The sequence below is a fragment of the Aplosporella prunicola genome (genome assembly GCF_010093885.1).
Source record: "Aplosporella prunicola CBS 121167 unplaced genomic scaffold K452scaffold_5, whole genome shotgun sequence".
In the NCBI taxonomy this organism is placed as follows: Eukaryota; Fungi; Ascomycota; class Dothideomycetes; order Botryosphaeriales; family Aplosporellaceae; genus Aplosporella; species Aplosporella prunicola.
Genome location: NW_022983533.1, coordinates 70,472 through 95,324, shown reverse-complemented (window position 1 = coordinate 95,324; position 24,853 = coordinate 70,472). Strand labels below are relative to the sequence as shown.

The 24,853-nt window shown below is 57.4% G+C and overlaps 11 protein-coding genes across 11 annotated transcripts; 1 reads left to right on the top strand and 10 right to left on the bottom strand.

Moving 5' to 3' along the window:
• Positions 1 to 2: 2 nt before the first annotated feature.
• On the bottom strand, positions 3 to 603 carry K452DRAFT_131403 (uncharacterized protein). Its single transcript, XM_033535289.1, has one exon. The coding sequence runs from the start codon at positions 478 to 480 to the stop codon at positions 61 to 63; it is 420 nt and encodes a 139-aa protein (XP_033400581.1). The 5' UTR covers positions 481 to 603; the 3' UTR covers positions 3 to 60.
• A 1,453-nt stretch (positions 604 to 2,056) lies between these two features.
• K452DRAFT_265291 (uncharacterized protein) lies at positions 2,057 to 5,269 on the bottom strand. Its single transcript, XM_033538741.1, has 4 exons — positions 4,328 to 5,269; positions 4,123 to 4,272; positions 2,678 to 4,071; positions 2,057 to 2,602 (listed from the first exon to the last, which is right to left on the bottom strand). The coding sequence occupies exons 1-4, from the start codon at positions 5,063 to 5,065 to the stop codon at positions 2,530 to 2,532; spliced, it is 2,355 nt and encodes a 784-aa protein (XP_033400580.1). The 5' UTR covers positions 5,066 to 5,269; the 3' UTR covers positions 2,057 to 2,529.
• Positions 5,270 to 6,752: 1,483 nt separating this feature from the next.
• Positions 6,753 to 7,103, bottom strand: K452DRAFT_305834 (uncharacterized protein; the record flags this gene model as incomplete). Its single annotated transcript, XM_033542931.1, has 1 exon — positions 6,753 to 7,103. The coding sequence occupies one exon, from the start codon at positions 7,101 to 7,103 to the stop codon at positions 6,753 to 6,755; it is 351 nt and encodes a 116-aa protein (XP_033400579.1).
• A 129-nt stretch (positions 7,104 to 7,232) lies between these two features.
• Positions 7,233 to 9,861, bottom strand: K452DRAFT_316025 (uncharacterized protein; the record flags this gene model as incomplete). Its single annotated transcript, XM_033543917.1, has 2 exons — positions 7,233 to 8,059; positions 8,808 to 9,861. 2 exons carry the CDS (start codon positions 9,859 to 9,861, stop codon positions 7,233 to 7,235), a joined length of 1,881 nt encoding a protein of 626 aa, XP_033400578.1.
• A 563-nt stretch (positions 9,862 to 10,424) lies between these two features.
• On the bottom strand, positions 10,425 to 11,474 carry K452DRAFT_316024 (uncharacterized protein; the record flags this gene model as incomplete). The annotated part of the gene is made up of 3 exons (XM_033543916.1): positions 10,425 to 11,182; positions 11,274 to 11,340; positions 11,466 to 11,474. 3 exons carry the CDS (start codon positions 11,472 to 11,474, stop codon positions 10,599 to 10,601), a joined length of 660 nt encoding a protein of 219 aa, XP_033400577.1. The 3' UTR covers positions 10,425 to 10,598.
• Positions 11,475 to 12,469: 995 nt separating this feature from the next.
• On the bottom strand, positions 12,470 to 13,689 carry K452DRAFT_244298 (uncharacterized protein). Its single transcript, XM_033537942.1, has 4 exons — positions 13,551 to 13,689; positions 13,405 to 13,482; positions 13,088 to 13,303; positions 12,470 to 12,960 (listed from the first exon to the last, which is right to left on the bottom strand). The coding sequence occupies exons 1-4, from the start codon at positions 13,584 to 13,586 to the stop codon at positions 12,697 to 12,699; spliced, it is 594 nt and encodes a 197-aa protein (XP_033400576.1). The 5' UTR covers positions 13,587 to 13,689; the 3' UTR covers positions 12,470 to 12,696.
• A 342-nt stretch (positions 13,690 to 14,031) lies between these two features.
• Positions 14,032 to 14,693, bottom strand: K452DRAFT_295442 (uncharacterized protein; the record flags this gene model as incomplete). Its single annotated transcript, XM_033541812.1, has 4 exons — positions 14,032 to 14,160; positions 14,223 to 14,482; positions 14,590 to 14,616; positions 14,672 to 14,693. 4 exons carry the CDS (start codon positions 14,691 to 14,693, stop codon positions 14,032 to 14,034), a joined length of 438 nt encoding a protein of 145 aa, XP_033400575.1.
• A 1,140-nt stretch (positions 14,694 to 15,833) lies between these two features.
• Positions 15,834 to 17,087, bottom strand: K452DRAFT_265283 (uncharacterized protein). The gene is made up of 4 exons (XM_033538740.1): positions 16,994 to 17,087; positions 16,618 to 16,925; positions 16,193 to 16,563; positions 15,834 to 16,139 (listed from the first exon to the last, which is right to left on the bottom strand). The coding sequence occupies exons 1-4, from the start codon at positions 17,037 to 17,039 to the stop codon at positions 16,100 to 16,102; spliced, it is 765 nt and encodes a 254-aa protein (XP_033400574.1). The 5' UTR covers positions 17,040 to 17,087; the 3' UTR covers positions 15,834 to 16,099.
• On the top strand, positions 17,043 to 19,165 carry K452DRAFT_316020 (uncharacterized protein). The gene is made up of 5 exons (XM_033543915.1): positions 17,043 to 17,519; positions 17,576 to 17,882; positions 17,955 to 18,501; positions 18,555 to 18,681; positions 18,741 to 19,165. Exons 1-5 carry the CDS (start codon positions 17,357 to 17,359, stop codon positions 18,836 to 18,838), a joined length of 1,242 nt encoding a protein of 413 aa, XP_033400573.1. The 5' UTR covers positions 17,043 to 17,356; the 3' UTR covers positions 18,839 to 19,165.
• On the bottom strand, positions 18,950 to 20,402 carry K452DRAFT_343354 (uncharacterized protein). Its single transcript, XM_033545406.1, has one exon. The coding sequence runs from the start codon at positions 20,187 to 20,189 to the stop codon at positions 19,173 to 19,175; it is 1,017 nt and encodes a 338-aa protein (XP_033400572.1). The 5' UTR covers positions 20,190 to 20,402; the 3' UTR covers positions 18,950 to 19,172.
• A 799-nt stretch (positions 20,403 to 21,201) lies between these two features.
• On the bottom strand, positions 21,202 to 24,696 carry K452DRAFT_305825 (uncharacterized protein; the record flags this gene model as incomplete). The annotated part of the gene is made up of 6 exons (XM_033542930.1): positions 21,202 to 22,326; positions 22,400 to 22,439; positions 22,508 to 23,045; positions 23,116 to 23,804; positions 23,867 to 24,353; positions 24,405 to 24,696. The coding sequence occupies 6 exons, from the start codon at positions 24,694 to 24,696 to the stop codon at positions 21,202 to 21,204; spliced, it is 3,171 nt and encodes a 1,056-aa protein (XP_033400571.1).
• Positions 24,697 to 24,853: the final 157 nt, after the last annotated feature.

The window sequence follows — 24,853 nt, the reverse complement described above, 5'->3', positions numbered from 1 at the left end:
AGCTATTTTTTTTTTTTTTTTTTTTTTTTTTTTTGTGGTTATGTTTGGTTGATGTGGTGTTTATGTTGCTTGAGATTGGTTGCTGAGTTGCCTCTGTATTGGTTTGCTTTGGTTTGCATGGTTTTTGCGTATGCTTCTGCGTACGTACATGGTTGAATACACATGCGAGACGAGACGACGCGAGACGAGCCGTGGGCGTGGGCGTGAATCTGGATCTAGATCTGGCTGGGGCTGGGCGTGTTTGAGAATCTGGATGCTGTCTCTAGTGTCTGTCTTTCTGTCTGTCTTTCTGTCTGTCTTTCTGTGTGTGAGAGGTAATTGGTTGATTTGATTGGGCTGGACACTTGGGTCTTGGGTCTTGGGGCTTGGGGCTTGGGTCTTGGGCTTGGGCTTGTCGCGGGGTTTAGTTAATTTATTGCGGGGGTTATTGGGGGAAGTGAGTTGGGCGAGGTTGCATTGCAGTGCGTTGCGTAGGTGCATGCATGCGTGCGTGCGTGTGTCTGGGGTCTGGGGTCTGGGGTCTAGCGTTTGGCGTCTGGGATGCGGGTGGTGCTTGGTGCTTAGTATTGATAGGTGGATGGCTGGTAAGGCAGGGAGGTAGAGACAGGCCTATTGCAGCGTTTGTCCAAGGTAATGTAATCCGTACCTATTTCCTTGATGATGATGATGATGATGATGATGATGATGTGTGGTGTGTATGGCTGAGGACGGAGTAAGTTAGCTTACTCAAGGGGCCTGGGTTGCCGTGGTTGGTTGGCAGTGAAATGAAGGCGGCGCATGTTTGTTTCGGTAGTGTAGTAGAATGCGGTTGGCGAACTTGGGGTTGGCTGTTGGCTGGGGTTGGTGGATGGTGGATGGGTAGGCGTGGGGCGCGGTGTCGTGCATATGTGCGTATGTGTTTGAGGTTAGGTTGTGTTTGAGGTTGCGTTTGAGGTTGAGCTGGGGTTGGGGTCAGGGTGGGGGTTAGGAGAGGGGAACCTGGACGCCCGCCCGCAGGGGCGGTGTTTGTGTTTGAGGTTTGGTGTTTGGGCGCGTACGGGGTACTCCGGACGGACAGTTACCTACACATACATACGATACACGACTCCAGGACCTGCAGTGACGCGGGGTAATCCGTACGGCGGCTTAGTTATAAAGTACTAAAGCTGCCCGTAAGCCTGTCTCTACCTCAGTCTCCGTAACAGTATCAGCGCATATACGGATTACTTACTTAGATCTACCTATCTATCTATCCATCCATCTACGCGCCACGCTACGAGCGGGGCGGCTAAGTAAGCAAGTAAGCGTGTCTGCCCGCACATGTGTTCTAGATTCTAGATCCGACTAGCGGATTCCGGACGCATAGTATGGACCGGCCACCTAGGTGCCAGGCAGGTAGATGCGTAAGCAGATGCTCTATGCCGGAGGGAGCTTGGCGCTTGCGGGGCTCGGGGGGCTCGGGGGGCTAGGTACTGTACTGCTGCTGCAGGAGCGGGAGCCAGGTGCTGGGTGCGTGCGGGGTAAGAACGAGGGGTAAAGACAAGAGACGATAGGACGTGTGTCGCATGCGTGTGAGTCTCTGCTCTTACCTAGGTAGCTAGCTGATATACCATTTATAGACACAACTACCACCAGGAGTATGTTAACTATCAAATAGACCAGACCAGACCAGCATATCCCCCCAAGCAAGCCCGTATGACACCTATTCTACCCTATCTTATCCTACTCCCTACCTAGTTATTTAGAAAATCACGCATCAAAGGACGAGAATAGATAACACTAATATACTCTTACTACTTTTCTTAGAAGAGGACATAGACAACGCAAACTCTTAATACTATACATTCAAACAGTTAATCAAAGCGAAGCGATAGCCCTTAATCCGTCTATAACACCCGCTGTACAGTAGGCACCGTGTGGCTGGCTACCTGACTGGCTGTCCTGTCTGTCCTGTCCTGCAAAACCTCTTTATCCCCTATCCTCCCTCTTTTTGACATTACATACATACATACATACTAATCATCACCTTACGAGCATATCTTTGCTTTAGTCACATAGTATGTAGATAGATGGTTACCACCACTGTTGATGTTGATGTGCATGGCTAGGAGTAGGAGCACGAAATCTCTGATAGCAGTAGCCTAGGTACGTTGCTATTTGTGAGTAGGAGAGCGAGAGTGTAAAGGACGCAAACAATCTGCCAGCCCGCCAGCCATATCAACCATTGAACCGGAACCATCGAGCCCACTACTCCCTTCCCCGCCCACCACCCACCAACGCAATCTGCCAACTACCATCCCACCGCACCGCACTCCACCACACTCCATCCACACCATCCACTCCACTCCTCATAAACTCTGACATTGACATTGACATTGACATTTGCAAATCCATTCTTCGTGTCATGTCAAGGGGGGGTATTGTATTAGTTAGGTTAGGTATATCGATATCGTTTGCTTTGCATCGCATTGCTGGTTTCCCAGAGCCGGCCGGCCTATCCAGCAGCTTAGACTAGACTAGACTAGTTCGCCTCGTCTCGTCTCGTCTTCCTCACTGGCACGACCCTTCCGAGCCACCAATCTGGCTGGCGTCGCAGCCGTCGGGGTAGAAGAAGGACGCGACACTGTACAATCCAATGTTAGCCATCATTGCCCGCATTCATCCAGCATCTCCTACGTCAGGGAAAGGGAAAACTTACGCTATAATCACGTACGCCGCTATCAGCAGCGAGCCTTCAAGGTAATTGCTGCGCCCATCAAGCACCAGGAAGTTGACCACAAACGCCGTCACGAACAGCGACACCGTCTCGAAGAGGTTGAAGTAGAGCGACATCTCCTTGCCCATGATCCACCCCAGAATGACGATAAACGGCGTCACGAATATGGCAATCTGGATACTGCTGCCCACGGCCACGCCAATCGCCAGATCCATCTTGTTCTTCGCCGCCACAGTAACGGCCGTAACGTGCTCCGCCGCGTTACCGACAATGGGCAGGATGATCAGACCGATGAACGCTTGACTGATGCCCGTAGTCTCGACCATGGGCTCAATGGCGTCCGACATGAAATCGGCGCAAACGGCCACCAGACCAGTCGTGATGAGAAGCATGACAATGGCAGAAGTGCGCGACATTTCGGGCGCTTCAAGCTCTTCTGCCGGTTCGGTTTGAGCATTGACCTGCTGGCTGCTAGGAGCCACGGGAGCAGTTGAAGTGACCGCAGAAGACGGTCGGTTAAGTCTGTCCGGCAGAGAAGCAGTACGGCGCAGGCTGCCACCAGCACTACCCTTCGCCAGGGCAGGGTTGGGCGAGCCAGATGATGGCGGATTCGAAAAGACGTTGTTGGCAAGAAGCGAAGGCATGGGTATGTTCGGGCGGGTCGAGAACTGGCGGAGGTTGAAGGGGCGCTTCGAGTTCGGCGAGACGGGCGGCTCAACCATCGAAGAGACAGGGTCTTCGGCGAAACCAACCCGAGGACGGTTGTCAACTGGGTTTCCAGACGCAGATGGGATTTTCTGGAGTGAAGACTTCTCGTTGAACTCGGGTTCGTTGTTTGCGTGTTTGGAGTGCTTTCTCTTGTGGTGCTTCTTTTTCCGCTTCTCATGCGGGGGCGAACTGGACGATCCGGTCTCGAAATCGCGGACCCGAGGTTGAGCGTCAGGCCTGGCGGCCTCGTCGTCGGCATCGGCCTCATCTCCGCTGAAGATCGGGCCCAGGACAGAGCCGCGGCGAGAAGACTTGTCGTTCTGGGCGTGGGCTTGATTTTCGAAGTAGACCCTGCGGTGTTCGCCGTCGGGAGAGCTCACGACCGACGGAATGGACGGCGTGTCCTTGGAGCTAACGCTGGACTTTCTGCGCCTGCGATTCCGGAAGGCACGCTTGATCCTCTTTGCGGTCGTGTTGGAGCCAGAGGAGCCGTCGGAATCCGTGCTGCTGGAGTCACTGGACGACTCGGAGGAACTGGAGTTGAGAATGTCTGCCAGGACACCAGGGTGAGACTCCTCATCAATGATGTGCTGGGGCGTGCTTTCGTAGAGGTACGCGTGAGACTTCAGCTGGAAAAGCAGGTACAAGACGTATACCAGGAGCAGCACCTGCAAAGTGAATTAGTAGGCAAATAGGACGATGCTTGAAATTGTACGTACCACGCTGGTACCACGGCTGACTTTGAGGGTCTCGTCGTCGGCATTGTCGTAGCTAGAGAATGAAGCGTGGAAGGCCGTCGGCAAGAGAAGACTCATGACAGCCAAACTGACCAAACAAGCGCTCATCTGAGTGACCGTGCTGTTGTAAACCTGGGGGATTGTCAGTTTCAGCCGAAATTAACTGCGGGGAAAAATGCAAACTTGCCTGTTCCTGGAAACGCAGGCCACCAAAGAGGAAGGCCATGCCCAGAATGAGAAGCAGGTTTGCAAGAATCGATCCCAAAAGTGAGGCCTGGACGACGCGGATCTCGTCCTTGGCAAGCAGGATGATGAACAGAATCAACTCGACTGCATTGCCGAACGAGACGTTGAGCAAAGCTCCAAGCGTGTCACCGAGACTAGAGGCCACGCTCTCGGTGGCGTGGCTCAAAAGGCCAGCGAGCGGAATGATGGCAACTGCGTTCATGGCGAAGATGATCTCCGAGGACAAGCCGGCCGGTTTTGAAGCAATGCCGATAGGGACGAAGACTAGCAGCAGGTTGAACCAGCTGTAGCACAAGGCATCCTTGAAATGTATGAAGAAGCGGATGGTACCATCCTTGGCGCGAGTAGTCATAGGACGTTTCTCCTGCGGATTCAGGGAGGCAGGCGCCGCTCCATCAGCTGTGGTATTATCGGGAGGCGGAGCTGGCGGGGGCGGATTTGAGGAAGTGGTGTCGGCGACATTGTTTCTGACGGTGGCGCCGCTGGAGCTGCCGTGTCTGCTGGAGCGCGGAGGCTGACTGGTGATTGTGGAAAGAGCCGACGGGTCGGAGCTGCCATTGCTGGGTTGGTGGCTCAAGGGTAGGATGGAGCGCTGAGCGTCGGCGGGCAGGCGGTTTGAGGCATGCGCTTTTGCCCAAGAGTTGATACGGTCTAGAAAACTATCAGAGGGATCTCCCATCGATGGTGGTTCGCAGCAAGTGCGAGGGTGTGGATGCAGGAAGGGAACGAGGGTTGGCGGCAGCCTAATAAGCACGGCTGGATAAGACAGACAGGAGCGATAGGGAAGCTGCGCAAAATGTGGGCCGCCAGGGACCCGTCGGAGGGAGCAGCGTGCTCCACGTCGGCGATGATGCACTTACGCATAGCAGAGGGCTGGCCAATGGCGTACGTTGATCAGGGCCAGGCTAGTGCTGGGGCTGTCGATATTGTGAGCGTCACGCCCCAAGCACCCACGGTTCGAGAAAGCGGCGGCGGCGGGAAAGAGGTGCGGAGGAGGCACAGTCGTAGGGGAGGGCGGGCAACGGGCAAGTAATACAGACGCTTCAAAGCCACGCGGCGTCATAGGTTTGTCGGTCTGGCGCACACAAACGCCTGTTGTGCCTCCGGCCGGGGGCGAGCTGCTCTGCGGACCTAGCCACAGATGCCAAGCCCTGCCTAGCAAGGGAAATACCCACTTTGCCAACAGGGCCTGGACAGGCCAGGGCAGGCAATCGGATCTCGTCCTTTCCGCCCACCGTCTTTGCACCGCCTCTTACTTGCACCGCCACGTCGCCACTTCCAAGAAACCCGCGACAAGATGCCAAGATGGATGCCATCACCACACACAGGGAGAAAGAAAGTCTACCAAACAGGTATCCACCGAGAGCACCACGTACACGCACGGCAAACACGGCACGCTCTCATAACGACCTTGGTCCACCGCTCCGCATCTTGATTCCTCCTCCGCGACAGCCCCGTGCTTGTCCCTCCACACTTCGACCCGCCCCGTTCTAGATTGGCCACGCGCCAACTGCTGCGCGGCACCCCGAAAGCTTGGTCCTCAACGGCCTGCAGCCACACATGGCCTTGCTTTTTCCCCACCAGCGGCACTCGTCGACGACTGTCGACTGTCCCGTCCGATCTGCACACGAGTACGACTGCATCCCTTATCCTCGGCCAGAGGTAACTAATAACTCGATCAACAACGCCTCACTCGAGGCACCGACCGCCCTGCGATCATCGATGTGCCGAGTCCTCCCGAGCCCGCCAGAAAGTTTCTGGAAGCTCTGTGGTCCCATTGGCGCCCGATCATCCTCTCGGCGTTGGCCTTGGGCAGGACTTTTTGTTGACCGTCGTCGTTGCCAGGGGCGCCGGCGGCCCCATGTCCCGAGCTACGAGTACCGGAGACACGCCAGAGTCGCGACCGGATGCACACATCCTGTAACTACCATTATTCGCAAAACACCCAACACTCCACACCCTTTTGCGGCGAGCAGAGACCGCCAAATGATCCTGGCCACGCCTTTGGACTGTACTGATATTGCTCACATGCTTGTTTCCAATTCAAGACTTCAGAGCTGACGAGTTGCCCTGGTGCACAATCGATAAGCCCTGACTGTCACCCGTCCATGGTCCCGATATCATCAAGCTGCATGCCGTCTACAACGGTAAAACGCAGCTCCTTAACCTGGTGCAGGAGTTACTGTACTAAGCACACTAACTACGGTGGTACTAATAATATCAGCTTGGACAGTTCACAACTTACAAAGAAAGATTTTAAAGACTTCAAAGTCTATTGATTTCTATTGATTTCTAGTCAAGTTTAAAAGAAAGAAAGAAAGCAGCAGCAAAGCAAATGCAGCGCGCGAGCAGAGCACCGATGGGGATCAGAGCAAACCACCATAGACATTCACCTCTTGGATGATTCGAAAACCAACCAACATTGCGACAAGATCGCGAACAGCGGTGTTGGAAAGGCGAAAATCGATCTGGGTCGATGCTTCGAGATGAGCATGAAGATCTTCAGTTGTGTACATCTCCAGATCGTGAGCAAGCACCCAGTTGCCGATTCTGTCCAAAGCAGTTCCGAAGTGTGCTAAGTCTTCGTCAGCATAGTTCCAGCCTTCACGATCGTTGACAAACCATTCGCCTAGGGACCGTATGTTGGTGCTCATCGGGAGCCATCGCACAGTCACCCATGGGCGCTGTCGTTCCTCTACAGCCCGCTGGTCTGCCATTCCGCGCAGCTGAGCTCGGGTTGCATCCAGCTCCAATCGTCTCTTAACCAGGCCGTTTAGATGGTGACCCATGATGTGCAAAAGTTCTTGGATAACCATGGTGAGTTCCTCTTTTGTACTCAGAAGGCCTTATGGCAGACTTTGTCGCCTCTGGACAAGACCCAAGCGCATCTCCTGCATCGAGCCACGAAAGTCGATGTCGACCAATTGCGAATACTCGTCAAGCCGCGCATCATCGTCGAACCACTCACAAATCCCTTCAACAGCGACCGACACGGCTTCAAGTGTCTTTACTGTGTCGTCTCCTTCAACCGAAGCATCAAGCTCACGCAGCGTGGTGGTCAGAGGGCCTTGAAGTTGGGCCCGTTGCTCCATGAGTTGGGGGATGATGCGTACGAGACGGATTTCTTGCACTTGCCATCGTCTCATGTCTCGTCGCATGTTACGTTCTTGTCCCTCCAAGCGCGCTCTAGCATCCTGCACGACGAGCCAGAGGTCGCTCATCTCATCGCGGGACAGCTCCTCAGCCCGCGGACCGAGATCGTAGGCGCGGTCGTCGCGCTGGCCCACAACTGGTCGCGGGTTGTTATTATGCAGGCGCGCGGGGTTGGCGTACGCATCGTAGGAGACGCGATTGAGACGTACCTCCTCGGGTTCACCATCGTCAGCGCCTTCCTCGGCCCACTCCTCCTCCTCATCCCCCTCGAAGAGCACAGACCGGCAGGTCGGACACTTGTTGCCGGTGGCGATGTCTTCGTTGGCCCAGAGCGTGATGCACTCAAGCCCGAAAATGTGACCGCAGGCGTTGAGGCGGACGGGTGTCTCACCGTTGTCGTCGCCGTGGCCGTCGTACTCGTTGAGGCAGATGCTGCATTTACGGTCCTCCTCTGGGACCTCATCAACAGTCAAACTGTCGAAACCTGAGGCAAGGAACTCGTCCTTGGTGGGGAGCTCGTCTGCCATGCTTGTGAGTGAGGTGTGTGCTACTTTCGTGAGTACACTGCAGTGTTTGAGCGTTTGGGTATATGTAACTCTCTAACTCCATCGTCGTAGATATATACAGTTCGTGTATACATTGTATAATTTGTATTTGAGCGTTGCTGCTGCCATTAAATAGTGAGGTGAGCGGATGGGGCTATATACGCATTGTCAGAGCACAATGTCTTGCTTGCGTTGACTGTTCCACGTGGTAAGTATTTGTGGCTGACGCGGTGGCTTGTTTGCTCTGCTTGCGTAACAAAGAGCGCTGTTTGTGCAGGTGTGTGAAGGCACACTGTATATGAAAGGAAGTTGAAACTACTTGGCTAATGTGCTGTTAGTATCTGGTTACTGTGTATCGTTATCTACGAGCTGATGCAACGCCGGTTTCGCTACTTAGTTTCACTCGACTCTCGAGGCTTTGTCATCACGAGAGAGGGTCGTTCACAATTTACAAAAGAAGAAAAACTCCATATGATGTTCAGATTATTAATTCAGTCAATTTCATCTACAAAAAAGCAATAAGAGCAAAGGAAATGCAGAACACGATCAGAACGGCATCAAGTCAAAGCAACCCACCAAAGAGCTCTATCTCACGAGAGGTCCGGAACCCGATCACCATCATAACTAGGTCGCGAACAGCCTCTCGTACATCAGGGCTATAAGAGTCAAGCTGACTCACCGTCTCAAGACGGGCACAGAGATCGTCAACTCTGTACATCTCACCGTCATGCTCAAGCACCCAAGCGGCAATATTGCCAAAGGCGGTACCTAGATCGCGAGCGTCGTCGTCAGCATGGTTCCAGGCGTCTGCGTGGTCATTGACAAACCATTCGCGCATCGACTGCAGGTTTATGGCCGTGGGGAGCACGCGCACTGTCAGCCAGGGGTTTGCGCGCTGTGGCAGCTCCCTTCGCGCCCGCTCTAGGTCTTGCTGCCGCTGCAGCAGGCCCCGCGGGTGGTGCATTATCGCGTGCTCGAGCTCGCGGACGGCAGTGAGGAACTGCTCTCTCGTGCCCGGCAGGTCACGCGGCAGATTGTCTCGCCGCTGCACAGTATCGAGGCGCATGGCCTCCAACTCACGATAGAACTCCGGCGGCATCAGCGGCACGCTGTCAAGCCCCTGGTGCGGAAAAACAGCAAGCAAAAGCCTACAGAACCCACTAACGGCAGTAGCGACGGTTCTGAGCGAGCCCTCTGCATCCGCGTCAGCAGTGTCCAGGTTCTGCAGAAAGCCCGCCAAGTCCACCATAGCGCTTCGCGCCCCCGTAAGCCCTCTCGTAGCCGTCGCGAACTCGGCCTCGAGCTCGCGCATCGCCCTATCCTCCGCCTCATGGCGGACCCGAGCAATGAGCCCCAGCGTCCACATGTAAAACGCATGAGCCGAGGACAGCGTCTCCCCCGCGTCATTGACGGCGTAGAAGCGCTCGTCGCGCTGGCCTGCAACGCGCTGCGCAGAGTTGACCGCGTCGATGCGCGGTGGGTGGCTGAACAGGTGGTATGCCAGCTCCTCGTCGTCCGGCACCTCCTCGGCTTCGAAAAGAACGGCCCGGCATATAGGACAGCTGTTTCCGCCCTCGCTGGCCCAGCCTTCGATGCATTCGCGCCCGAAGATGTGGTTGCAGACTTGCAGCTGGATGGGCGGCTCGCTGCTGCCGCCGCTGCCGTAGACGTTCAGGCAGATGCTGCATTTGCGGTCGTCTGGTGGGACGGCGCTGGGGGTTAGGACGGTGAAGCCGGTGGCGAGGAACTGGTCCTTGGTTGGGAGATTAGTCGTCATGGTTGCGAGGTTGTTCTCGAGTACGCGGCTGTGAGTGAGTGGTTGCTGCAAATGACTGTTTATGTGCGGAGGCGTGGATATATAAACAGTGTAGCAGCATGCATTGTTCGTGATGGATGCTGTGTATCGTTTGTATATATGCGGCGTTGTCGCTAAACAGGCAGTATAGTAAAGACAGAGTGTCTGGGCTGTCTGGGTGCTGCTGTTGCTGTACACATTGCTAGAGCACAATGTCTTGTTTGCGTGTGAAGTGCAATGTGTTATTTACGTGTGAAGCACGGCAAGCGCTTGTGGCTTACAGGGCTTGTTCTTGCTTGCTTTTTTGTTTGCTAGGTACCTACCTACCTATCTTTCTTCGTTGTTGGGGAAGGGAATAAAGTGATGCTGCTGTGTAGGCTGGTGAGTGCGGAAGTAAGCGAATGAGTAAGTGAGATATAGACGCAGCATGAAAGAGAACCGAAACTAGCCAGGATGGCAGCGTTACCTATTCTCTGGCGATTGCACAAGCATGCTGTTGCCTAGTCTCTCAAATATAGGGAACAAGTAGCTCTTTCGTGCCTTTTCCGCGTGAAGCTTACAGAAGAACATCTATCTACATACATACGTGCGTACAGTTAACCAGACAAGAACGCCAGAGATGTCTATACCTACAACGCCAACGAGGTCGGGCCCAGCCCAGCTCAGCCCAGTCAACAATTAAACGCCAAATTCCAAAACCCGATTGACATCGCCCGTACTTACGCCACGCGCCCAACCCCCTCCACCTCCTCGGCCGCACACAGCTCCACCGGCCTCGCACCGAGCTCGGCAAGCTCACACACCTCGCGCGCCTCCATCTCCGCGTCCACAACCCCCCCACCACGAGCACCGCTCTTCTCACCCCCCAACCCCACCCCAGCACCAACAACACCCACACCCGCCGCCCCCTCCAGCAGCCCCCTCCCGCCCCAGCCCCCCGCCTCCGCCCCCGCCTCCAGCGCGCGCCGCCTGGCCCTCTCGCGCCGCCCCCACTGCCCCAGCACTGCCGCAAGCAGCAGCGCAGGCACGCCCACGCCCACGCCCACGCCCACACCCACTTTCACACCCGTGCCTGTATTTGCATCCCCGCCTGCGCTATATTCTTCAGTAGTGTTAGCTACAGTGCCAGCAATACCCACAAACGCCCCATGCGGGTAGTCGTAGTACCGCCCGCGGCCCGGCGCGCACACGTTCGCGCTCGTGTTGCCGCACCAGTAGTGCACGGCTGTGGCACCGGGGCCGGCGGTCGTGCCGTTGGCGTCTTTGGGGCAGGGGTAGAGGGGCGCGGGGCCTTGGGGGTGGACTGTCGGTCGTTAGTACCTGGGTTGGGGTTGGGATGGGACGGGGAGTGGGAGATGGATGATGGGAGGGGGAGGTGTGCACGACACACGCACTCTTCGGGCACGCGCTGAAGCACGTCGTGTACGGCCAAGCGGGGTCGGTACATGCGCCGCGATAGAGCTGGGTAGAAGCGTCAGCTTGGCGTCTTGATGGAAGTGTGTCCCCTCCCCTCCCCTCGAACACCCAAACACAAAAAGAAAGACAGAGATGCAACCAACTCACCATCCCGTCCTCCGTCCCCGAACACAAGCCATTAGAAACGCACGCGTCGCCCCTTACGCAGCAATGGCTTGCGGCCCCGCTCCCGCTTGCGCCGCTTGCGGCGTTATCAGCACAAGGCACGTACGCGGCGTCAGTCGTGTTGCCGTTCGGCCAGAAGCATGGCGATGTCGTCGCTGCGTGTGTTGTTGTTGTTGTTGTTGTTGTTGTTGTTGTTGTTATTGTCGCGAGCAGGAGGTGCGTGCGCAGGAGGTGTAGATGTAGGTGTAGATGCATTAGGCGCATGGTGTGCTGTGGGGTTGGGTGGAGTGGTTTGGGTTTGGGCACACGTGCTGCGCTGAGGGGGTGCTTATATGCGTGCGTGTTTGTGTGTGTGTGTGTGTGTGCTTGTGCGCGGGGGCACAGAGGAGGGCCATCCTGCTGGCTGCTTGTGGTGCCGTGGTGCGGTGGTGAGCGAGTGAGCGAGCGTGAGAGCGTAGGCGTGTGCGAACCAGTGAACCAGTGAGTAAGAGAAAGAGACCCTGTGTGAGAGTGTGAGTAAGAAAGCGTGGCTTACCCACTCCACTCCACTCCACAGCCGCTCATAAGGGGGCTGAGTGAGCCCTACCTACCTACCCACCTACCTATGGACGCTCCTCGCTATAGGTACCTACAGGTTAGGTAGGGCAGAGCAGAGCAGAGTACCTATGGTACCATCATCCACGGTACAGGTCGCCTCCCGCCCCCACCACCACCGCCGTCAGCGCTACTGTAGGCACTGTCCCACGCGCAAGAATAGCAGCGCCAGTGCCAGTGCCGTCGCAGTAGTACAGAACTCCACACGACGATTTTCCTGTTCGGGCAATCCCGCGTGCCGGCTCGGTGGTTCCGGTGCGTGCGTGCGTTGATCTCGCTGTGCTGTGATGTGCTGTGCGGTGCTGTGCTGCTTAGGTAGGTATGTATGTAGGTACCTATGTAGGTACCTAGGTACGGAGTAGGGTCCTGGGTCTGCGAGGTCACTGCCACGAGTGTTTCGCTGCGAAGAAAGAGAGGGAGGGAGGTCGTGGATCCCAGGCGTAGGTTTGGGTGCGTTATGGCTTTCTTCCCTGCCTGCCTATGTACCTACCTATGTACGAAGTCCTGAGCCCGTCCCTGCCCTGCCCAACCTATCAATCCCGCAACGCCAGAAACTCCGTGCAATCGCGTCACAACACTGCCATGCGTGCGTGCTCCATACGAGGCGACATCGCCAGGAGCACCACCACCACTACCAGCGCACTAGTTCCTCAGCGCGCGCAGCCGCTCATTCAAGCCCTCCTCCTCCTGCTCCGTCGGCCCGACCTTGGTCTTCGCAGGCGTCGCGCCCGCCAGCTCCTGCGTCAGCTCCACGCCGGCCTTGTCCGCCGCCTGCGCCATCAGGCGGTCGACGTCCTCCTGCGGCGTGCCGACGGCCGTGGCCGACGACGTCGCGTTCTCGTAGTAGCCGGTCGCGACGTCCAGGTCTTCGAATTGCGTCTCGAATTTGTCCATTACGGCGGAGATCTTGGCGCGGGGTGGGTTTTGTGTTAGCTTTGGGGATGTGTGGGTGGATGGGGAGGAAGTGAAGGAGGTGGTTTGTAGGACCTGTAGGACTTGTAGGACTTCTTCTTCTCTGCTGTGCTTCCCGTACCTTCTCGAGATCCATGGCCTTCATCGCTGAATCCATGCCCTTGACCACGTTGGCCATGCTGCCCGTGACCTGCCGCATCGTCACGGCCGTCTGCACCCTGCTGCTAACGGCATCGATGCGCGACGCCAGCCGCAGCAGGTTCAGCTTCTCGTTCTGCTTGCGGATCGCGTTGCCCGCGTAGATGCGCGCAATGTCGTTGTGCCCTTGCTTCATCGCCTGTTCCGTGCGCAACCCACCACCCGCGTGTCAGCCATGTCTTTCCCTCTCTCTCTCTCTCTCTCTCTCTCTGTCTCCTTCTCTGTGTGTCGCGCACGCACCTTCTCCAGCTTCGTCTTCTCCGTCTGCTCATCTTTGCCCGCCTTTGCGGCTTGGCGGTTCAGCTGCTTCGCCGTGAACTGCTCGGGCGGTTAGCGCGGGGGCCCAAGGCTGCCGTCGGAGAAGGAGGAGGAGCGGGGTGGCGTGCCTTGAGGTTGAAAAGGGCTTTCTCGAGTCCGGACATGGTGTGTGGGCGTGCTGGCTTCGTTCTCTGGGGCTTATCGTGGGTATCGTGGGGGTTTTGTTCGTGGGGCTCGTATCGTAGGTATGCGGTTGCAGCGCACCAGGGTCTGGCTTGGGTTCCATGGAAAGGCCGCAGCTTCGCCTCGCGAGAACGTCATCACCCCGTGGGCGCATGCGCGCATCCATGTCTCATGTCTCAATTTCACCCGTCAGGCACCAAAAATGCCTCGCTTTCACTCAGGAGAATAACATCGTCTTAGATTTTCGAGCCTAATGCCCTTCACGCTTCTTACGCGCGCCCACGTCTGCAGAAGCTCCCTTGAATGCCAGAATCCACAAAACATTATGCACCGAAGCGCCATACGCCGTCCATATCCGCCGCCGTATACGCCTGCCCGATCGTCCTCCCATAACCTCCCGCGGCCGCCCAAATGCACTCGCCCCCCTCACATGGACTCCTGAGGACCAGAGTTGAACTTGTCGGTCGCGGATCTGAAGAGTTCCTGCTGCTGCCGTATCAGCTCTTCCTCCGAGAGCCCGCTCTGCTCAATCTTGCTCTGCTTCTTCTCGCGATTCTATCGATGCCCGTTAGCAGCCTGTTCCACTTTACTTTCCGGGCGCGTCCGGGGTTGCGTACCGCCTGCTGCTTTCGCTGGTCCGCAGCGACTTGCATAATGTCGTTGACGTAGTTGCCGAAGCCAAAGTCCTCCAGCGCGGCCTTGACGTGCTCGCACGCTATGGTCTTCTTCGCTTCCTTCTCCGCAATGTCGTTGGCCTCGGAGGAGATCATGGTGATGAATTCGACGCAGCACTCGATCAAGAGGTCGCGCGTCTCCTTGGCGAAGCTCATGCCGGGGTCATTCTGGAGGATCTCGTTGATGATTTTCTGGACGGTCGCTACAGCTTGTCAGCGCGAGTCGGCAACGAGCTGCGGCTTGCGGCGGAGCAGGCGCGGAGCGCGCACGAGGCCGGGGCGGGGGCGGGGGCGAGGGAGGAGGCGGTACCTTTGGGCAGCGAGAGGTCATCGTTGCCTGCTTCTTTGTTAGCTTGGGGGAGCTCTGCGGCGGGGAGGCTGGTGCGACTGACCTCCAAACTCGCGATCCGACATGGTTGGTGGGGTTGTGCGCAATTTCAGGGTGGTTTGAAAGGTGGGGGGAGGCGCAAGGTGTATAGTCCGCAATCAGCTCTGCGCCCGCATGCCATGGTCGCGTCTGGCGTACGTGCCTTATATGAATGTCGGCGCTGTTTTCCTGCCGAACTTGGATACGGGCACGGACCTCCCGACATTCAGCCGCTGGAGCCCGGAGGAACCTCGTCCCGCCAGCTCCAGCTTTTAGAACAATTTTCTTCGCCAAAGCTTCGAGAGCATCTTTCTTCTCCCACCACCACAGCAATTCTCGCAGCAGAGATTTTGCTCTCCCTTCTTCGCCATGTAGTCGTGCTTTCGGTCAGTACTCCCCTCTCTCCCTTCCATTCCCTCCTCTTCCAAGATGAACATTCGTGTCGCCCCTATCAGACCAGATTATGGTGATTTTCCTGTCCTAGCCAAACGGACTATCTGAGAAGATTCAACTTTGTCGCTTTGAAAAACTCGAAATCTCGGAGAGCCGCAAGCTGACATGTTGAATAGACTTGGCATTAGCCATCGAAGCAAACAATGAGCGCCATGACCGAGCCCAGCTGGGCATGGCCGCTGTAGGAACAAACGCCTTTATGCACGCGATCTGCGTTGCCTCCAGCTTTTCCGCATATGCGGCGTGAAAACGCTGGCCCCAACGGACAGGCATCCAGACCGGGCCGTGCCAGGGTGCGCCGGGGTGGAGCGTCGGGGATGTTTCAGCCTCTTGTATGGCCTTTACATACCCAGCCTTCCGGGCTTGGATCCCGAAGCATACCTCGACATTGGGATGTAGAACGCTCCCGTGCTGCGCGCTAGCATCACGCTGGAGCCGTGTGATTGAACAGGTCATTACCCCGCTTGATCGTACGATCATGGCGTTGATGAGCCGGCTTTTATCGATCCTAGCTGCAACTGCACCCACGGACTTGCGAGCTTGCAGTAGGTTCCCCGGTCCTCCCCACAAGCCACTAGTGTGTGGCACCCCCGCATCATATGATGTTCGAAATTATAAAGTACTATCAAATTCGGATACACTTTGACGACTAAACCCTTGACTGATGGCCTGACCTCCGGAGCTTGCACCTTGTTTTTTTCACGGTCGGCAATGGACACAACTGACCCGAATGTATTAGGCAGGCACGTGGATTGTTACGCATAAACTTCTATAAAAGGTAAGCCGTTCCTTTTTCTTTTCTCCCCTGCGCGATGATGACAAAAGATCACATTCCATGCTAAGACTGAGGGTCTAACCGCCCAATGTTGTTTATTGTGTCGAGCTTTTCATCTTTCAACTGAGACAAATTTCTACATTGATTTCCATCTTGAACGCGTTAAAGAGACCAGTCGAGCTAACGCCTTCGAAGATCTACTAGGTACATGTGACATGCAGGCGTTTAGGCGTCTTGGAAGCTCGCCAGGTCCTTGTCGTTCCAGCTGTGTGGATAGCGTTAGCGCATTGAGCCATGCACCCACGTATATAGACATACCTCAAGAATTTACCGCTTAACTCCTTGGGCGCATCCAGAACCAAACGTGCCATGACATTGCCAGGCTGTTCGGGCTTCAACAGACCGCCATTCTGCTTCAAGCCGACGAATTTCTCGGCGTCAGACTTGCTCATGTGCTCGAGGTGCACACCGCGAATGTTGTCCTGCATGGACGTGTCGACAACACCGGGCCGGATGGAGAGGGTGGTTATGTCGGGCTCCTCGACAGCGAGGGTTTGCGCAAAGTGGTTCAAGGCGGCCTTGGTCGCGCCATAGGCGCCCCAGCCCGTGTAGGACGTGACGGCGGCTCCTGACGAGACGAGGACGACGTTGCCCTTGGAGGCGCGCAAGGCGGGCAGCGCGGCTTGCACCTGGACTATGGGTCAGGGTGACGCGACGCGCAAGAGAGCGGCGTGTAACCTTACCAGGGCGACGGCGGAGAAAAGGTTGATGTCAAAGGCCTTCCTCCAATCGTCGGCATTGGCGTCACGGACCTGCTTGACGGGCTCGAGGACACCATGGTTTATGAGCAGGCCGTCGACGCGGCCCCAGGTGTCGATGGCCAGAGCGGTTGCGCGGGCGCCAATGGAGAAGTCGGAGAGGTCTCCTGACAGGACCTGCACCTGGTCGGGGTAGTCTGCGCGCAGGCGGTCGAGGGGCTCCTTGCTTCGGGCCACGACGACCAGCCTGCATTGCTTTTGCAGCAGGAACTGGGCCATGGAGAGGCCGATGCCTGGGAGCCGTGTGTGGCGCGTTAGCACAAGGGCAGAGACGGGAGCGGCCGCCGTGTCTCCGGCTTACCCCGCGAGGCGCCCGTCAGGACTATGACTTTTCCCGGAGCGGCCATGGTTCGATGTTGGAAGGGAAGGGCGACAGGTGACGGGAAAGAAAATGGAGGCACCGAGGCGGAAAAAAGCCAATGGCGCGTCGCCTTTACATGCAGTTTGATCGCCGGCCGCTCGGCGCACAACGGGGCCATCCGCAACGTCATTGGCAAATGTGGGGTGCCTGCCGCCGCCCTAGGAAGACTCTCGGGACGCGATCGTATGATGTTCTTTTTCCCGAATACACGGAGAGGACGCCCGTACATAAACCTGGCGCACCCGCCTACCATCGTGTCCCTCCCTCATTTCCCCGAAGAAGACTGCCACGCACCTATATACCATGGACCCAAAGTCTCAGACTGTCATTCTGGGCGCCGGAATCATAGGCCTGTCGACCGCCTACTACCTCTCCGAGTCGCAGCAAAACATCCACATTATCGAGCCCTCGCACGAGCTCTTCGCCTCGGCCTCGGGGCTCGCTGGCGGCTTCATCGCCGCAGACTGTATGCCACGGCGGCCCGCCGCTCCTCGAATGCGCACGCGACTGACCGCCAGCTAGGGTTTGCGCCGTCTGTCGCGCCGCTCGGAGGCCTCTCGTTCCGCCTCCACAAGGAACTCGCAGAGCAGCACCAGGGCAAGGAGCGATGGGGATACAGCTTGAGCACGGGCACCTCCCTTAGCCAGGACGTGGCCAACGAAGAAGAGGCGGTCCTCGGCAGCGGCGAGGACTGGCTGCAGAACGGCACAAGTCGCGCCGAGGCCGCTGGAGGCCACTCGTTCTCCGAGGGCGAAGGGCCTGCCTGGCTGATGCGCAGCAACGGCAGCAGCTTGGAGGTCATCAGCCGCGACGCCAGCACGGCGCAAATGTGAGCTCACACCTCCTCCCCCGTTTCCGCGACCCGGAGGAGAATCGCTAGGTTTGCTGATGCCCGAGACAGAGATCCGAGGCGCCTGTGCCAATTCCTTCTGGAACAGTGCACGGCGCGAGGCGTGCAGCTACATCGGCCCGCCAGGGCTACGTCAGTGTCGAAGGATGCGACGGGCGTGCTCAATGGCGTGCACGTTGTCTCTGCAGACGGCTCGGAACGCGACCTGCCATGCACGCGACTGGTCCTGACAGCCGGCGCATGGACACCCAAGGTCGTGTCGACCCTCTTCCCGCGCGCGCCCCTACGAGTCCCCATTTCGGCCCTCGCCGGGCATTCGCTATTGCTCAAGTCTCCGCGCTGGAGCGCCGAGCACGAAGAGAAGGGCTGCCACGCCGTCTTCGCCACGGATACCCTCGGCTTCTCGCCCGAGCTGTTCAGCAGAATCGGCGGCGAAATCTACATCGCTGGGCTCAACAGCACAATGATACCGCTGCCGGACGTCCCGTCGGATTGCAAGGCCAGGGACGACGCGATGCAGCAGCTCAAGGATGTCGCAAAGACGATGCTGGGCCTGCCCGGCCAGGAAGACGACCTGCAGGTGCTCAGGGAAGGACTGGTAAGTGAGCCCCGGGGGAGCCAATGGCAGCAAACAGCAGCTGATCAAAGCAGTGTTTCCGCCCCGTCACCTCCAGCGGCCGGCCCATCATCTCGCGCATCCCGGACGCAAAACTCGACATGGCCACGCGCAGCGGAGGAGAAGGCGGCGTGTTCATGGCCGCCGGCCACGGCGCGTGGGGTAAGTTTTGGCGATTCGACTGCATAGACATAGAATAAATACTGACGAGGGCGCAACAGGCATCTCGCAGTCCCTCGGAACCGGCAAGGTCATGGCCGAGCTCATCTGCGGCCAGCCGACGTCGGTCAACATCAAGGCGTTGGCTCTGCCGGCATAAAAGGCTCGCTCGACTTTCGTTGACTACCTACTTTCGGCACTATGTAGATTTTACCTCACTATTGTCCCGATGTTAGGACCTAAAAGGAGCAAGGGTATGATTCATGACAATAGACGGGAAAAGGCGCACAAAGAATATCAGTGTTTTCAGTCACTCCCAGGTTTCGGCAGTTCGTTTGAGCTTTGATTTGTAGTAGCTGATAACTAGACCGGGCGGAGATACAGGCACATGCAGCGCAGCTTGGCCAGCTAACTAACACCGCAGTGCTCTATGCGTCCTACTAACATACACCATAAACATCTACCCCTTCCTCTCTTTGTCTCTCTTCTTCTTCTTACCAACAAATCCCCCACCCAGGCACTTCCCCCTCCCCCACCAGCACCTCCTTCCCCTTTCCCTCCCCCCCATCCCCCTCTCCTCCCCCATCCCACACAGCATTCACCCGGCTCACCACATCCTCTAGCTCGCGTAGCCTTCTTCTTCGCCTCCTCTGCCGGCGGCGGCGCAGCAGCATCTCCGCCCTGCCTTCACCTTCACCCTCTTCTCCTTCTTCTTCTTCTTCTAGCTCTTCTTCTTGCTCTTGCTCGTCTGCTTCGTTGTCATTGTCTTCGACCCTGTCTTCGCCTCCGTCTTCGTCTTCGACTTCGTCTTCGACTCCGTCGTCACTGCCGAGCGCCAGCGTCGCACCCACCAGCACAAGCTCGACCCGGTACCGCGCGCGCACGAACCAGGCCTTGATGAGGAGGCGGGAGGCGAGGCGGATAAGATTTGTAACCTCACCCTCACCTTCAGCGTCGACGTCAACCCTCACACCCACCCCCCCAGGCACGCCAGCCGTCGCCATCCCCTCCAACACCCCCCGTACCCAATACAGCGCCTGCGGGCCCCGCAGCGTCATGCCCCGCAGCGCGAGGCGTTGGTGGGGTGTGCAGTGGGATAGGAAATGGGATAGCTCTGAAACGGGGGTTTGGTGGGGTTGACATTGGGGTGGAAAGTAAGTGCCGAACACGACACTGTTCTGCCGCAGGGCCTGCGTTGGTGTCTCTGCGCGGAGCTGGCGGCTGGTGCGGCGGAGCGCGAAGAAATTGGCGGAGGCGGAGCTTTGGCTGGAGCTTGCGCTTGCGCTTGCGCTTGCGCTGGAATCGGGGTTTGAGTGGAGGTTGGAGTCAGGGCAAAGCGCGTTGCTCGCTGCGTGGTAGAGCAGCTCGCGCGCTGGGGCCGTGAGGACGAGGTCGTAGATGTGGTCGCGGAGTTCGCGGGGGAGGGAGAGGAGCCGCGATGGCTGGTGCTGCGCAGTGATGCTGCGACGGCTGCCGCTGCCGGATGACGAGGCTGTCGTCGCTATCGCCATGACCTCTTCGTTTTCCGTGTCGCGACAGGCACCAAAGCCGCGGTACGGCACTCGCACGGCAATCGCGACGTCCGTCCCGTTCCTGGATGCGTCTCGTACGGAGTACGGAGGTGGGAGGTGGGTCTCCCTCTGGCTCTGCTCTGCTCTCCGGCCGGTGCGCTAATCCGATGCGTGTATGTGTCCAGCTCAGCTATCTAACAGGCAGGTAAGCAGCCAGACAGACAAATACGTCTGACCCTTCTTTTCCTCTCTCTTCCTCTCTCTTTCGTTCGTTCTTCTCTCGTTCTTCTTCGTTCTTCTTCCCTCCCGTCCTGTCGTCCAAGGCCGCGTGTGCTCAGGTCGGTCGTGTTGAAAGGAAAAAGTCTAGGTCAGACTTTTCTCTTTTTCTTTCATTTTCCCCTCCTTCATTTGTTCGTTCATTCGTTTCTAACCTAGGTTACGTCTGCTCCTTTGCTCCGCATCAGCGGCGGCCGCCAGCCCAGAAGCAAGCGCGGATGCGGAGCCGGTCGCTTTGATTCGCTTCGATTCGTGCAGGACGGGTTGCGCTTGCATGACGTAGGTAGGTCGTCTTTGGCTGACTGGTGCCGGGTGCCGGGTGCGGTTGGCGTGGGTTGCGCCGTTTGGCTTGGCTTGGTTTGGTTTGGCTGGTGGCGACTGGCGATGGCTTTTGAATTTGGGGGTTAGTGCGTGTGGGGGTGGGGATGGGGGGCGGGGGTTGTAAATGTGGAGTTTGGTATTGTTGCTGTTGCTGTCTATGTATTCATATTTGATATTAAGTGCGTTATTTCCCTCGTGTGCTGCGTATGTACTGTGCTTGCTTGCTTGATGCTGGGAGCGAACAATGCCTTCCAGGCTCTAGAGGCAGGCATTTCCTGAGTAGAGCTGGTTGGCTTGACTGGCTTTGTGAGGCTGTAGCAAAGCAAAACTTAAACCCCTGCCCTGAGTCCTTCCCACCTATGCCCACAGCCTGAGGTTTCGTCCCTCTCTGGGGCTGACCCTTCTGAACTCCCTCTCACGAAGCACTGCCTTCCAAACCCGGCATGCCGTCCAAACCGCCCACCTCGTCAGCAAACTTTTCGAAATCGACGCCGTTGGCCTCGAAAAGCTCGCGCGCCTTCTTGACGGCGTCCTGCTGGCGCGCGGGCGTGAAGCCTCCCGGCTGGCTGCTCTCGTACTGGATGAGCTCGATCCAGCGGAAGAACAAGCTCTCCTTGCCCATTTGGGTGAGCTTGTCCTTGAACAGGACGATTTTCTTGCGGCCCTCGTCCTCGGCGCCCTCGTCCAGGCGGTAGATCTCCCACACGCACCAGCCCGTGTCCTCGCCGGCGTGCACCCACACGCTCTTCTCAAACGCGCTCTCGGGCAGCGTCTTGGCGTCGACCAGCTGCGTCGCGCGCACCATGCCCGCAAAGTCCAGGTCCCAGTCCGCGTTCATGAGCAGGTAGCCCGTCTTGCGGCTGACGAGCCCCCGGTCCACGGCGGGCAGGATCCGCGTCGCGAAGAACGGGCTGTCCTGGCCTCTCTTTCCTGACCCGGACTCCTCGCCCAGCAGGTCGCTGGCGCCCCACCCCCGACTGCCGCGCACGTAGATCTCAGCGTTGCGGAACCCGACGGCCCACCGCCACGTGCACGGGTTGCCCGGCCGCTCAAAGAAGAACGTCACCGGCCAGTTGCCGATGATAGTCACGAGCACGTAGTCCAGCAGAAACATGAAGCCGCGCGTCACCGTGAGCCGTGCCAGCTGGCCCCAGGTCCGCTCCGCGCGCGGCACCGTCGCGTCGTTCTTCTTGCCCATGGCCGCGAACGCCATCTCGTAGTACATGGGCCCGGCGGTGTAGAGGCGCCAGACCAGCAGCGCGGCAATGGCCAGGTTCAGCAGCACCGGCACGGTGAAGATCTGCTTCTTGAAGTCGGCCGGGTGCCGGTCGATGTGCGTGATGTAGATGCGCGCGGGGTCGAGCTTCTCGTAGAAGGGCGCCAGCTCGGCCGGGGCCGTCGAGAAGGGCGGCGGTGGCCCGCTGGGCTTGGCCTTGGCCGCGGCAGGCGCGCCGCCCGCCTTGGCGACGCGTTTGGCGGGATTGCGAGCCATTGGCGATGTTTTTGGTGGGATGGGTGCGATACAAAAGGAGCCACGGAGCTTCAAGGGAAAGAGAGCTAGCTAGCTCGGACTTAAGACGGCCGCCGGCTCTTTGTCGGCACATGGTCCATACCAGACCCAATCCGGTAACCAAATGATCTAGGTAGATACATCTGATACAAATACAACATGTCTCGGATAATTCATACACACACACACACACTATTCATAACCTCCATACCTGCCCTCCTTCCGTATCTCCACCGTCTCCTCCACCGTCCCGAACGCCGTAACCCCCGCCCCCACTCCTCCGCTCCCCCTCACCTCCCCAAACCTCACCCTCAAGCCCCTCAACTCAGCCACGACATTCTCATCCCCACCAAGACAGCACCTCCCCGCCAGCCGATTCAGCTTAGTATCCCCGGTAGTCGTGCACAGAATCTGCAAGAACCCGCCCGCATCAGCCGCGACGCCGTTCTTCAGCAGCGCAACCAGCCCGCACACGACGCACGCGAGCGCCACGCCGAGCGAGACAGCGTACGTGACGACGAGGTACGCGCGGTGCGCGAGCACGTACGTCGTGTGGAAGAACGTCTGCGTAGCCTGCACCGTGGTGTTGCGCTGCTGCAGCAGCAGCGTCGACACGGCGAGCTTCTGCATCAGAGCCTCAAGCTTCGCTGCTGTGAGGCTGGACGCTAGGTACGAGTAGTTGCTGGAGTCGGTCGCGAGGAACGCGCTGTCCAGCAGCATCGTGTTGGTCGCTTGGAAGCCTATGTTGGCTGGTTATGGCGTGTCAGTTTTTATCGGGTTTGAAGATGTAGGAGTAGTGAGGGGTCCGGATCTGCTTACTATAGCCCACGATGGCTCCAGCCAGAGTCGAGGTCAGCGCCTCGCTGATCGCGCGTATGTTCAGCCCGGCCACCGCCTGCGAGATGGGAATGCTGCCGTGCGGCGGGACGAGCATGGGCTCGTCGACCTGCGTAAAGTTGATCTTGAGGAAGGGGTCCGGATCTGTGCCTGCGTCCTCGAACCAGACGTTACCAAAGAGCGACGCATTCAGCGGTTGAGGCTCGTCGAAAACTTCCCACGTCAGCGTCTGCTTGTCCTCGATGAAGCTGGCGTTGACGGAGTAATTCGCGGCGAGGGTGACGCAGCTGATGTTTTCTCCTCCTCCGGGAGTCCTCATCGAGTCGATCATCGGATACTGCATGTCGAAGCGGAAGTACTGCGTCGACCCATCCCCGAGTATCGTCTCGTTCACGATTTGCTGCGCCCCAAGATATCGCCATTCGATGTCCGCAGGGCCAAATCCGGCGGAGGCGGTTCCTACCGAGAACGCTGGCGTTGCGTTCGCGGTCGGGTACTGGGCTTGGACTACTTTATGGAGGCCTGGAAATGTTTTTGACTGGCACTTCAAGACCGGCCCGGAGAACTGTATATTGTACGAACAGTTTCGGCCGCAAGTGGATGGCATGGTGAGGTAGTCGTCGGCGAGGAGCACCCGTTTGGCTAGTCGTATGATCGGAGTCCGAGGTTGTCTAGAAAGAGATAAGCATTGTTCGTGTAGGAGACCAGTCTGTGGATGGAGATTACAACATACGCATAAGCTGAGGGATAAGGCAGGACGGAGAACAAAAAGCTCGGCTCAAAGTCTTCCCAAAGACCGTTTCCCAAGTATGCTGGATCAAACGTGGGCACAACCACATCAGTGTGGATGATTCTAGACCTAGAATGAACGACCAAAGCACCAGGAGGCAACACCGTTCCGATTGGAATGAGTGTCAATAGAAGCCCAAAGATCCAGAGAAATGGCGCATGGAAAAGGACATCCCAGCAGAAGAGCCGCAGCGGATTTCTTGTCAGCGACATCAGAGAGTCGATCGTGGATACTCTGTGCGCCTTGAGTCTCATTCGACGCCAGAGCAGTTGGGCAAATGCAGTGCCGAGCGATGTCGTTAAAAGTACACTGTAGACGCGAACGAAAGCGGTAGACATGGCCGCGACCCAAGATTGTGACAGCGAGTCTTCGACAAGACGCCCGTCTAGATAGTTGAAGAAGAGGTAGTTGCCTAGTGCTGTCAAGAAGGCTATTTACTGGTTAGTAAACCATCACCATTGTATTCGACGCCGGTCTTTACCTAACAAATAACACCCAACTATGATTGCTATCGTCGTCCACCCGATGGACCACTTGCAGAACCTCGGGTCAGTTTGTCCAAATAATTGCCTTGGTTCATTCTGAGTGACTTCGGTGTCTTGCTTGGGAACGACATGAATGCTTGACACGACCTGGCCACTCCTTGTTGACGTCTGTGACAGAGATGGGCTCAAAGACTCCATGTTTGCCGGGTAGATCCCAAGTTCCTGGCGGTGGCCATCTTCTTGCCTGACCGCCGTGTATTGGCCAAACGAGTGGCTAGAAGCAGACATCATTGATCGTGGTCAAAGACAGAGCAATGTCTGCTAGTTAGCGAGAGCGACAAAAAGCGATGCAGTTTTCGCAGCAAGAAGGCATGGTCTTGTCTTTTTTCTAAGTTCGACGGGCCTGACCTGCTAGAAGGACATCCATGATAGCTGAAAGGTTTTG